Here is a 12,660-nt window from a genome sequence, read left to right as displayed (position 1 = left end):
TGTGTTTTCATTATTGATTCCTGATGGCTTTCTGTCACTGAAATCCCCCGTTGCTTGTTGTGGTATTTATTTATACGTTTTAATTAAATTCACAAGTTTAAATTAGTTTAAATATATGTAGTAAGTAATTACGTAACGCAAATGTTCCTGGTTTACTTCAAACCCTACGTAGTTCTGCGACTGCCTAACCGACTAGTCTGTGCGTGACGTCATCCCTTCGCGAGACTTCTGTGATGGCTAACGTGAATTAGCTTCCTGGGTCAACCACGGTGACACCGGTCGTGGTGATCCACCTACAGCTGTAAACGTCTCTTCTGAATTCTGCTAAGGGAGTTTTAAAACCCTGTCATCACATTGTCGGCTGGGAGCCCCTGCACCCTCATCTCGGACTGTCGGGGGAGTTCGTATTTTAGTTGTCCAGGTCAGTCGGCGTTACATCCGTAGTTGAGCAGCTCGCTAGCTCTAAAGGGGGTTAGCTAGTGGGTATCGCTCAAGCTAGCAGCCGTCATCACGGGAGGAGTCGCAAACAAAGTCTGACTTAACAAATATCTGAAATGGGCAATGGTATTATAACGTTATATAACTGACAACACGCAAACGGCCAATGTATAACATTATTCGCACGCTGACAGAAGTCCTACTTCTACTATAACGTTACTCGGCTGACGATGCCAGCGGACCAGCTAATGCTAACCAAGCACCAGCGGGACGGGTTAGGAGCTGGTAGCGCTAAGCTAGGAGGCGTTAGCACACCCGCCCGAGGCAGTGTTTGTTGTAGTCGGAGACTTGGCGGTAACTCGTATGTCGTGAACATTCACAGGAAATGCTTCACCAACACCGATATTCTCTGACAAGTCGAAATAAGTTATTCTTCCACTGCGTTAACGATGTACAGCGTTAGGGCAGTATCTAGTACTGCAGTAGTACATTCAGTGGCAACTTATTTTGGATGTTTAATTCAACAGCTATTCTATAGTAATCAACACACGCAGTAATCAGCCACTGTAAAAGCAACACGTGTCACAGTCGAGCGGTGACTGGTGGTTTCTGTGCTCGAGGTCAGGTGTCATCTGTTCATCAATAACTGCCAGTCCAGCCTGTGGTGACACGTCTACACGCACCAGGCTTTCTTCAGGTACTAAACCTGTTAAAGCAGTCCTGTCTCTCACAAACCGGCATGTTGACTTCCTGCCACAGGCAGTAATGTTGGAGGGTTTCAGGCTGTGGGAAGACGGTTCACTTTGTGACATTAACGAAGTAAAGAGGGAGTGTCCTCACACCCATAGGCCTGTAACTAACACTTTAACCACTGTTAACGAATCCAAGGCTCCAAGTGTCTCAATTGGATAAAAACTTTAATACATGCATATTTAATCAGTTGATTCAGTCGTGCGTTTTATGTCGGGGTCACCTAGTGCTGGTGAGTATTGTCCTGAGAGTATTTGTAATGTCAGGACATGATGTCACCTTTAGGTGTGGTAGTTATTCATTCATAGGGTCGCCCTCCATCACATCCCACACGGTATCTGTCACTGCTGTGCTCAGGTTGGCGTCTGGAGTCATTTCCTAATAATCAGTGTATGACTCTTACTTCCTGATCTTTCATCATGATAAACAGTTTTAAGTTTTGTTCTCACAGCTTTCAGTGTAGGGTCATACTGCAACCAAACCATTAGTATGGCCATGGTACACGTGAGAATATCTGGGCACGGTATTCACTTGTAAAGCTTTTCTTTGGTCTTTTATTATATTGTGTATTTTCAACTAATAAACCGTAATTATCTTGTTGCTTGAAGAGTCTCTTTAACTTAAAGCAAATACTGTAATGAACAAGTTGACCTACTTGGTTTATTATTAAGTTAATGCACTGTACAAAGAAAATTAAACTGTATGTTTAATAAGCCTTTTCTTTCACCTTTACTCACAGACTAAACTGTTTTTTGCTCTAGGCAACGTCCACCTCCCCCAGTTCCACAGTAGATCTGTAGCCCCTCCTTTAGGACAGTGGCAGAGCCAGAGGCATCTGGGTCTACGTAAGACGGTAGCAGGGCTCTATGAGCACGACGGGGCAGCAGCAAGGGGGGGGCCTGCGTTCTCGCCGAGGCCTTGGCCGGGACATGGATCCTGGGCAGGGCATGGGCATGGAGGCGGCCTGCTGGCTGGCCCCTGGAGTTCTGCGCAGGCTGATCGAGCTGCCTTCACCCCCTCTGTCCCGACACCAGCTCAAGAGATTGGAGGAGCACAGGTATGAATAATCTCTTATCACTGATTGAAGATAACTGATGCGTGAGCTACTATTGGCCTAACGAGTGGCATATAAACCCCTTAGGGTAATGCATGTGACCTTACTGGCCTCTCTCCTCCTCTGCAGGTACAGCAGTGCTGGGCGCTCCCTGCTTGAGCCTTTGATGCAGCGTTACTGGGAATGGTTGGTATCACGAGTCCCTTCCTGGATCGCTCCCAACCTCATCACCATCATCGGCCTGGCAACCAATGTCTTTACCACCCTTGTTCTTGTCTGTTATTGCCCAACTGCCACTGAACAGGCTAGTATTCTTTAAAACATACATAACAAGCTAGAATCCACGTAACACAGATATTTGGAAAAATATGGGGGGGGATAAGTGTTAAATGTTTAAAACTTGGTGACACAGAGTGACCATCTCAGTATGTATTTTTATTTTTAATTCCAGGCTCCTCTCTGGGCGTACCTGTTGTGTGCCGTGGGACTTTTTGTCTACCAGTCTCTGGACGCCATTGATGGGAAGCAGGCTAGACGCACCAACAGCAGCTCTCCGCTGGGCGAGCTGTTTGACCACGGCTGTGACTCTCTGTCCACTGGTCAGTTTACTTCCTGTTACTATAGTACATTGATCACAGTAGCTCTGAAGCTTTAACACTGTCTGTGTTTTAACTCTTTGCAGTGTTTGTGGTCTTGGGAACCTGTATAGCAGTGCAACTGGGCACCAACCCAGACTGGATGTTTTTCTGCTGCTTTGCTGGGATGTTTATGTTCTACTGTGCCCACTGGCAGACATACGTGTCAGGAACGCTGCGGTTCGGCATGTGAGTCAACAGCGCCATTTTTAACACAAAAGCATTTTCATATATATTGACGTCTTCATTGGCTGTTCTTCATTTATTGGTATCTTTTGCAATAAACAAGACTTTTATACTGTGACATGCACAAGGTCAAAGATGTGACCTTCAGATAAAAGATTAAATGCATGAGAACAGTAAGTACAGAGAAGCAGGTAAATTGATCATCTGCTCCAACACAAACGACTATATAGACTGTATTTATGGCCAAGCTGGAGTAAACGTGGATGTATTGTGTGTTTGTGTGTGTGTGTGTATAGATTTGACATAACAGAGGTGCAGATGTGTCTAGCAGGATTACAGATGCTCACAGCCTATGTGGGTCCCTGTCTGTGGAACATGATGGTAAATCCCCTGGCTGCCGCTGCATGGCTTGCTGCTGTTTGCTTCCACAGCGACCACTGTAACATGGCGTCTGCTCTGGTTAAAGGTGCAGTTAGTAAAACGTGTCTCTGCAGGAAGGAAGTGGTCTGATGCCAAATCTTTTACTTCAACAGTTTTAATGGTTCAGAAGTGAAAGTAAAACTTTATTTACATAAATTCTAAATGGAAATGTGGTTTTACAGAGAACAGCTGTGAACTGAACCGGTCTGCTGACGACCGCTCTGTTCAGAGCCTGCAGAATGCTACTGAACACATCTTTAATGAGCAGCATTGCTCCTAATTTAACCTTTTGTCATCTCAGTGTGTTTTGGAAGAAGGCTGTAGGATGACTGTGTGCCGGTAGTCCTCACTAATCCTTCCTCTGAACTCTGCTTTGTCCTCCCACTCAGCATTGATGTGACTGAGGTGCAAATCTTCATAATAATGGTGTATTTGCTGGCCGCCGTGGGAGGAGCTGCTTTTTGGCAGTCGATGGTAAATGTAATCGGTTCTAATTCCTACGGGTTAAAATGACCCATAATAATGCAACATGTTTTAGTGTCATAATTATGGAGCCACTCATTCTGACAATTACACTTTAACATTTGTGAGAAATGTGAAATGCCCTTGCCTTTGTTTACTCTAACATGACGCATGATGCATCGTTGTGAATGTACTCACAGCTTTAGAGAAAATAGCAGTAAATAAGTCATCCACATATTTTAGTGTTGACGTCTGGGGATTATGAATTGAATGCTTTAACCTTTCCATTCCCAGATCCCGTTCCTAAATATCCAGATGAAAATGATTCCTGCCATCTGCACACTTTTAGGAGCTGTTTTCTCCTGCACCAATTACTTCAGAGTTATATTTACTGGAGGTGTGGGCAAAAATGGATCCACAATAGCTGTAAGTACCATAACCAAGTGAGGAAATGACACATTTCTCCCACATCTGAATTATTTGTATGTACAGGTTGGGTATAGGAATTGTGTTGAGTGGTAGCTGACCATGACATCAGACTTTGTTCTGTTATGGAGGAGTCTAGGTTGACTTCTACTGTGCAGCCCCTTGAGGCAACCCTTCAGTGATTTGTGCTATAGGAGTCTGAGCAGCTGTTTTATACATTTCTACTGTCAATAACCATCTGCCTCTTTGCCTTGTGCTTCTGTCCTCAGGGAACCAGTGTCCTCTCACCAGTCTTGCATATTGGCACAGTTATTATTTTGGGGATAATGATATACAAGAAGTCGGCTGTCCAGCTGTTCGAGAAACATCCCTGTCTTTATATTCTGGCGTTTGGTTTTGTCTCAGCAAAAATCACCAATAAACTAGTTGTAAGTTGGGCATATTTCTCTTAAGTGAGACGCTGTAGAGGTAGAAACAAAAGCCTCAGTTATTTTTAGCTTCAAACTAAAGAAATTTGAATTGATTCAAAGTCAATTTGATTTTAATTAATTTTTTTTTACAGAGGTTTTAATGTTTTACGCTGTTTGTTTCCACAGGTAGCACATATGACAAAAAGTGAGATGAATCTTCATGATTTAGCTTTCCTGGGACCAGGACTACTGTTCCTGGATCAGTATTTCAATAGTTTTATTGATGAATACCTGGTGCTGTGGATTGCATTGGTAAGTACACAGATTATTGTCTTATTATTTGTGCAATATTGATATTTCAGTTCATGACACGCAGCTGTTTCAGTAAACAATTCTAAACAGATGCTAGGCAGCGAACACTAATGTGACGATCCTTCTGGACGGTCTCAGTAAGGCTCCAGCTAGACTGCAGCTGTAATGAAGCTCCTGTTACACTAGAAATAGGCTAACATGCTAGTTTGTTTACTGGATGCTGTGAGCATCATGATGAGGGGATAGTTTGGGAGTTCTGCCTGTTTTCACGCATGCGGACAGGAGGCGTCTTCTCTGGCAGCAACAGGCTGTCAGTGTTGAGCTGTTGTCTTCAGTGTAACAGTGACCGTTCTGTTTCTCCCCCACAGATCATTTCCTTGTTTGACTTGGTGCGTTACTGTGTCAGTGTTTGCAACCAGATTGCCTGCCATCTTCACATTTTCGTTTTCAAAATCAAGCCTTGTTCAGTCCTCCGCTCGGCTCACTGAGGCGGCGCCGGCCAATACTGACTCTGTCCCTCCACGTCCGTCGCACTCATCTTCCTCTCCTCCCACTGTTTCATACGTAGAGCTACAGGGGACGTGGTGACGTTAACGTATGTGCTTCTGCCAACTGAATGTCAGGACTAATGATATATTAAGATACTGGAGTATTACTGTCATTTCTTTTTCACCGGTGCAGAAGTGAGTTTGTACCACTTACATCTTCTGTCCAGTAATAGGAATTCTTCTGACGAACTCATCGTTACACGAACATTTCAGGAGGTGCTAAGCGCTATGATCAAGGAGACAAACTTAAGTGTGTTTTAACTGTTTGTGCAAGAAAATGTATAGGAAAAGAATCAAAGTCTCTGCTTTTCATTATGATTTTTGTAAGATGTGCATAAACCTACCTGTTTGCTTTTGTAAATACCAAACTCTTACAATGTCTGTGCTTCTAAGTTACAGCTCCTGCTTTCAGGCATTTACGAAAACGTTGTGTATGAGTTTAACCTCATCTCCTGCACATTGGCGTTACTGTTCCGCAGCAGGTGAAAGAACGTGATGACTAGGTCATTTGCATTTACATATCAACAAACCTCCATATGAACCTATGCGTTGAAACGGGTGCACAAGGGATATGTTCACACTCATTTAACAGGGATGCTCGTTTGCTTATATGCACATTGTAAAGCTGGTCGTTAAACGTCCAATTACCAGCACTCTCAGCTTTGCGGCTGAAATAGTCGTCGAACTTTACAGGCCGAGAATGTTCAGACGTTCTCCCGTTTTTGAGCGGAGAACGATCGTGTTGTTCTTATGGCTGCTCATGATAGTGTTGTTTTAACTGTGTTGTCATGTTACAGATCACTCCACCAGCCAACACTCTGCTCTCACCTGTATTTTCATCATCCGTAAATTCCATGAAGCGCTCAAAGCAGCGTTCCTTCATCCACTGATTCTCACACATTAGAATGCAGCAGAATGATACAGTTGGCTGTTTGAAGCACTGTAGTTTGTATGTGGATGAAAGTCACACTAGTATTGATTATGCAGTTCAAAAAGCTGCTTTACTAGATTAAATACGGCTCCAATTGGTACTAATGAGTGAAACTGAGACATTTTAAATTCTACAGGTTTTAAGTTTCACCTAAAAGTAAATACAGCAGTTCAGTTTGTGTAGTTGTGCCAACATTAAGCTTAAAATGAAAAGATCCTCGTAATGAGCTAGTTTTTAGTAGCTGCTGTTAAACAAAGGTAATTAATTGCTTTACCTGTTGACCTTTCATGGAATTTGCTCATAACTTCCTGTATTGAACCTCAGACTGAACTGAACTACCTGATACCATGACTGTTATGTGTCACTGGATGCTGCTACGTGAGTCGCTGCTTAGAAAGCGTGTTCAGCGATTGGTGATGTGGAGTTTCCCTCTGGGACTCACCTGCTGATGTACAGGTGGACACAGTGTGCAGGAGTTGAGGTCATGTGATGGGACGCGTCTTTAAAGGTGGTCACTGATTCCGAATCAGATTTAACTTTTCCCCCAGACTGTAATTAAAACCTGTTTATTTGAAGTGTAGCTGCACTAACATGCGATGGCGCCTCGTGCTGAGTGGGAGCTCAGAACCAGTGTTCATGTGGAATAGTTAACAGCAAATGGTTTCTTTTCCATGTTGTGCCTGTTTTCTGTGTCTTATCTTGAGCAGTTCCACTGGAAAACGGTTTAAAAACTCATGAGGTCTAAACTATTCGAGGAGGCAGGTGTGGCTGTACTGACTGATGCATCTTTTTAGTATTGAACAGCATCACTGTCTAAACTGGATTACATTCTCTCCAGTTTAATGTGCATTTAACTTAACAAGGCTGTTGCCAAGAACAAAGTTTTCACAAGAGATATGTCAATTAATCCAAATGACAAAGAAATCTGTCCTAATGCCTTAAGATGGAAAAACAGACATATACATATTAACAATATTTATTAAATAAAGATATTCTGAAAATCCATTAAGAATTGATTCTTATTTTGCAGTTGTAATTGAAGTATTGTTGAATAATTCTAAAACATCTGAAATAGGATTGTAATACTCTGAGGATAATGTGATTTCACATATTTTCTCATAGGAATATGTTCTGGTTGTTTATGGAAAGGATAAATTACTTATAAGTTAGGAATAAACATTTGAGGATTGAAGTTTTAATTAACTGAGCAGTGAACGTTGTGAGAGTTTGAGTTTACTGCCATCTATTGTTCACATGGAGTCACTACAACGGAACAAAAATAGGCGTCTGAGACGATGCACGTGGATTTGTTTCAGTACCAGTTAATCTGTACTGATGACGTCACTCTAGTTTACAACTATTAAGAAAGGGCTTAAAATACTCCACTATGAGTAGAAATGCTGCTTCTAAGTATTTATTAAATACAACTTACATTTGGGTTTTTATCTGACTTTATCTAACTGAAGGTTGTTAAAAAGTTCAGATTATCTGTACCTTATTTTGACGCAATCACATACATCCAGTAAACACTAGTCTCATGTTCCTGTTCTCCAGCCAATTTTTCTAAACGAGGTCTGACACTGACTGTCATTTGGACTATTTCATAATTGAGATGCAAAATTTACTTTAGCTATTTTCCCTAGAAATCTGCAGAGTAGGAGGCTGAAGTAGTGGCTGATGTGTTCCCGTGATGGAGACGACCTCCACGACCCGAAGTGAAGACGGACAGGAACATGAAGACATCCAGAACCTTTCAGGCCATTCTCTCAAATGAATCGATTACCCAAACTGTCTGGAGCGTTTACTCCTCATTCTTTGACTAAAATATAACCTGCTGTCTCACTTGATTATTATGGACGTGTCCAAAGGTGGGCTGTTTTCCTTTATTCTGTTGAAAATAGGTACAGCCAACCGCCATGGGGACAAAATGAGGTGGGTTTTCTGTCTTAAACCTTAAGATATTTACTCCACTGGGGTTGACTACCAGAAAAGACACGTACTGAATACAATGCACCTATTATTCTCAGGTATGGGATTTGCTGAAGCAGAGCTTAAGCACCCTGATCCTAAGGAACCTGGAGTCCAAGGCTCATTGCTGCCACCGTGCGCCCTCTGCTGGACACCCTGAGGAAACGTAAGATGGAATGAACGAGATCTATACTATTATTAGCCTAGTGTTACTTAAATGAGACAAAAGGCACCAAAAACACAGAATAAACTCAAACAACACAATTCTGCCAAAGTGTTAAGCATTTGAATCTGCAAAAGATTGTTTATTCAGTTCTGTCGTATAAAAGTGAAAACAACAATTAAACAGACCTTTCAACTGATAATGAGCAGGAAGCCTTTCTAACAAAAACATCATTAGTTCAACGAGTACAAGTTAATAAGGAACAATTCTGAAATCGAGAAAATAAATTTGGGCTCGTCCGGGATTTGAACCCGGGACCTCTCGCACCCTAAGCGAGAATCATACCCCTAGACCAACGAGCCGGACAGGAGCGTGAGGCGTTCCTACAAGCAGGAATGTCCGCTAGGAATGCGACTATGTCCGCTATACTAACTCATGTTGAATTCGTTCATTTCCGTCTTGCTTATTATCTCAACACAAGCGTCAGACATGAAATGCATTAACAAATCAAATACTGCGAAGAACGCGTTTTCTTTACTGTAGAACCTTTTGTCCTCAAGAAAAACCTTAATTAAATCGTGGTGTGTGTTAGAGGAAGCATCAGCACCAGATCTAGTTTCTATAAACACCTCTGTAAATACTAGTTTGTACATAAAATAGTAAATATTTAAACTAGTAGTTTACCACCTGTAGAACTGCAAGTAGGAACAAAAACAGTAAACTCAGGGTTTGACGTTGAAGACTGAACTAACAGCAGCGTTATGATAAATGACAGGGAGGACGAGTGCACATTAAGAATCATTGGTCTGTTGATTATTAGACCTTATGACTAATGTTGCCGCTTTTTTTCCCAGCTCCATTTAGTGAACGTTTGATGTTTGTGTCATCACAATCGCATTTATTTTTTAAAGTCTAATTGGCCTTTAAGTTTATGAAGTGTTGCTGGATGTTGCTGGATGTTACTGTCAGTGCGACGTCAGCACCAACTAAAGCTCCTGACCTGCACCTTCGTGCTGTTAACAGTGATTATGTGCATGAACGTGTAGGTGTGACAGTTAAAAAGTGAAAATATTAAATTCTAACAGTAATGCATACAAAAATGGAACTCATCAAGTCAACTGTTGTAACTTCACAGAATTTTTATTTCCACTTAATAAGTTATCATCTAGGAAAAGAACAATCTGTTATATCAAACATTTAACAAATAAGTAGCGTTTTCTATGTAACTGTTTGAATCCATGTGAGTGACAGTGCAGCGGTGGAGTGTTGCAGCCTCAGATCACACACCCGGTGCAGGCGGCGTAGGAACAGATCTCACAAGGATCGATGTACTTGAAGACTTTTCCTGAAAAACACGAGAGCAAATAAGTGACAGGACAACGGCGCTGCTGCGTCAGTCTTAAAGCAGCTGTGGGCGTCTAACGGGCATCAGCGTCACAGAAGCCTCTTCACAGGACAAGAGACCAGGCTGTGATCAGTGAAGTCTGGGCGGAGTGACGCTGCTGCTGGGTTCTGCTCTGACCCATCCTCCAGGTTCTGACCCGCGCGTCACGTGTCCTTACCCAGGTCGGAGAAGATGGCCTCTGCCTTTTTGCACTGGCACGCGGGCACGAACACCTGAGGCAGGAGGGGGTTGTGGCACACGGCTGCGATGCTGGCGTCCGTGACGCCCTCATTCAGGTTCATCAGGTTTCTCAGCTCCTTCACTGCATCCAAGGGGAAGCTCATGTTTCCAGCCTGAGGGAAAAGAGCAACACAGATTCTACTGGAGGTGGGAATTGAAAAAAGGCGATTGGATCCTCGCCTTCTGAAACCGACAAGCGCCATAACTAAAGAGAGCTCATGATAATCACCTTAACCTGCACAGCGAGCGCACCCCAGCACCCGCACAGCGCCACAACCACCACAACACTCAGCAGCTTCATGATGCCGCACGACGAGGACGCCTTTCTGCTGCAGAGCCGGTTCCGCTGTGGCTGCGCTATTTCTGCCTCTTCTTATAAGGCGTCCGACAGAGCGCTGAGTGATTTATTAACAGACAACTGGCAGGCTGCGGACAGAAGTGGGACATTCAGGGAGCTCATTAAATTTAGTAACAAAGGCCGACTCGTTAAGCACCTGGATCCTCTTTTTTTAAGTTTATAACCGCCGGCTTTGACAGGGTGAAACCTATCAGCACCATTTCCTCGTCAGCCTGATATTTCATTATTGACTTTGGGTTACACGTAGAACCTGCCGCCTCCTCCATGGCTAATAAATCTCACCCACCATCTCTCTCCCACTGAGACGCGTCAGCGATCTGATAAAGCGGGCGTTCGCTTATTTGAACAACGGTGACATTTGCGAATGGTGACGTTTTCACCGTTTTTATTTGGTCACAGTCAGCGAGGCTCCAAAACACTGGAGCGGTTCTGCAGCAGTTCAAACCACAAAGACAGATGTAAATATCAATAAAAGAGGGAAGGTCCAGACCCACAGGTGACAGGTGTTTCCCTAAGTGATCTGTGAGTCACAGGCTGCAGCCGATTGTGTAACTTGGCTGAGTGGACGCCAACACAGTGATTTGTCTTCACTGGCTTTACTCTGCTGAGTCAGAGGACGACAGGTTCTCTGCTCCGGTCACTACGAGGCTACGAAGGCCTAAAATACATTTAACGCCTCACTGGGAAATGTTAAAACTAAAACTTGATTTAAACACAAACAATATGCACAGTAAACACAAAAGACAACTAACATAATGTCACAATCACAGATAAAGCTAAGAACTAAAAAACACAGCTAAGCAGGAACAAAACTACACCACAAAAACACAGGCGCACACAAACCTTCACACAGGCCAGGTCCACGATGAACTGACTGAACCATGAGGAAGGGAACCTTAAATAACACAGGACACAGGTGGAGGTGATCAACATAATTAGACCAGGCACAGACAGGAAGCAGAACGGAAGTGACCTCACAGCGAGGACTGCAGCAGCAGTGAAGCCAAAGAAGAAGAAGAAGAAGAAGAAGGAGAAGAAGAAGAAGAAGAAGGAGAAGAAGCAGTGAAGAAGAAGAAGAAGAAGAAGAAGAAGGAGAAGAAGCAGTGAAGCCAAAGAAGAAGAAGAAGAAGAAGAAGGAGAAGAAGAAGAAGAAGGAGAAGAAGAAGAAGAAGGAGAAGAAGAAGCAGTGAAGCCGAAGAAGAAGAAGAAGAAGAAGAAGAAGAAAAAGAAGAAGAAACGTCACAGTTTTAACTTTATATGAGCCAAAACTATAAGTGACACACAGAAGAGAAAAGGTAGTACAATTATTACGCCTTTTTCTAAAAATGAATCCTCATGATTACGTATGTGCCCATGGATAAGCTGTGTACAGAATGCAGCGTTCAGCTTCTGCATTTGACAGAGACTCCTGCTCAGGTTTCCTGTGATCTCTGGTTGAGCAGGGCGACCTTAGCTCAACCCACTACTTTAAATACCACAGGGAGCTTCTTGTTTTGTCTGAAGAATGCATTGCTGAGGCCACATGGGAATGAATGCCAGCCGTTTAGCCTATAGATAGAGACAGGGTTCATGTGCGCTGGGAGCAGAGCATCCTCCATCTGTGTGACTGCAGAACGAAAGCTGATGAAGACAACTTTCTGGATTCTTCACCACTGTACGTACTTTAACACATAGAACCGGTCCCACCACCAAAATAAAGGACCGTAAAGATGTCTGTCCACGGTGAAGCATCGATCTCCGGCCTGAGGATCCCACGCAGCAGTGCTGCTGGTGCTGCTTAATAACACTGATGGCTGTGACGGATGCTGGGTTGTAGAGAAAGGACGCGCACTTTTCATTTCGTTTTGTATCTCGCTTCGTTGTTGTAGCAGCGTATTATTACTGATCCGGCCACTAACTACAGCACGACACTACACGGCGTCTGAGCCAGAATCAATCCAACACAGTTAGATTTCCATATTCTCCATATTTGTGT

General features: G+C 43.3%; 2 protein-coding genes and 1 non-coding gene across 4 annotated transcripts; 1 reads left to right on the top strand and 2 right to left on the bottom strand.

Annotated features, from left to right (window-relative positions):
- The first annotated feature begins 224 nt into the window (after window positions 1-224).
- On the top strand, window positions 225-7,577 carry cept1b (choline/ethanolamine phosphotransferase 1b). Of its 2 annotated transcripts, none has more exons than XM_029150422.2 (10): window positions 225-421; window positions 1,950-2,245; window positions 2,372-2,546; window positions 2,694-2,841; window positions 2,925-3,066; window positions 3,360-3,444; window positions 4,240-4,371; window positions 4,641-4,799; window positions 4,968-5,093; window positions 5,462-7,577. In XM_029150422.2, exons 2-10 carry the CDS (start codon window positions 2,055-2,057, stop codon window positions 5,579-5,581), a joined length of 1,278 nt encoding a protein of 425 aa, XP_029006255.1. In that variant the 5' UTR covers window positions 225-421; window positions 1,950-2,054; the 3' UTR covers window positions 5,582-7,577. The 2 variants fall into 2 exon arrangements, with proteins under 2 accessions (XP_029006255.1, XP_029006254.1); XM_029150421.2 differs by lacking the exon at window positions 3,360-3,444 and adding an exon at window positions 3,873-3,957 and having other exon boundaries at window positions 227-421.
- A 1,416-nt stretch (window positions 7,578-8,993) lies between these two features.
- On the bottom strand, window positions 8,994-9,065 carry trnap-agg (transfer RNA proline (anticodon AGG)). Its single transcript has one exon. It is a non-coding gene; the product is annotated as a tRNA-Pro (tRNA).
- A 792-nt stretch (window positions 9,066-9,857) lies between these two features.
- Window positions 9,858-11,671, bottom strand: LOC114855351 (guanylin-like). Its single transcript, XM_029150493.3, has 4 exons — window positions 11,529-11,671; window positions 10,557-10,753; window positions 10,266-10,440; window positions 9,858-10,048 (listed from the first exon to the last, which is right to left on the bottom strand). The coding sequence occupies exons 2-4, from the start codon at window positions 10,626-10,628 to the stop codon at window positions 9,978-9,980; spliced, it is 318 nt and encodes a 105-aa protein (XP_029006326.1). The 5' UTR covers window positions 10,629-10,753; window positions 11,529-11,671; the 3' UTR covers window positions 9,858-9,977.
- Window positions 11,672-12,660: the final 989 nt, after the last annotated feature.

Source organism: Betta splendens, chromosome 5 (genome assembly GCF_900634795.4).
Source record: "Betta splendens chromosome 5, fBetSpl5.4, whole genome shotgun sequence".
Lineage (NCBI taxonomy): Eukaryota > Metazoa > Chordata > Actinopteri > Anabantiformes > Osphronemidae > Betta > Betta splendens.
This window is presented reverse-complemented; position numbering and strand designations above follow the sequence as displayed.

What these genes read in the sequence shown, in the direction of transcription:
- cept1b (XM_029150422.2), top strand. Translation starts at nt 2,055, where the DNA reads ATGAGCACGACGGGGCAGCAGCAAGGGGGGGGCCTGCGTTCTCGCCGA. An exon ending in CCTGTCTGTGGAACATGATG is followed by an intron (nt 3,445 to 4,239) that starts GTAAATCCCCTG and finishes TTCCATTCCCAG; the next exon opens with ATCCCGTTCCTAAATATCCA. An exon ending in AAAATGGATCCACAATAGCT is followed by an intron (nt 4,372 to 4,640) that starts GTAAGTACCATA and finishes TTCTGTCCTCAG; the next exon opens with GGAACCAGTGTCCTCTCACC.
- LOC114855351 (XM_029150493.3), bottom strand. Translation starts at nt 10,628, where the DNA reads ATGAAGCTGCTGAGTGTTGTGGTGGTTGTGGCGCTGTGCGGGTGCTGG. An exon ending in CGCTCGCTGTGCAGGTTAAG is followed by an intron (nt 10,441 to 10,556) that starts GTGATTATCATG and finishes CTTTTCCCTCAG; the next exon opens with GCTGGAAACATGAGCTTCCC. An exon ending in GGCCATCTTCTCCGACCTGG is followed by an intron (nt 10,049 to 10,265) that starts GTAAGGACACGT and finishes CGTGTTTTTCAG; the next exon opens with GAAAAGTCTTCAAGTACATC.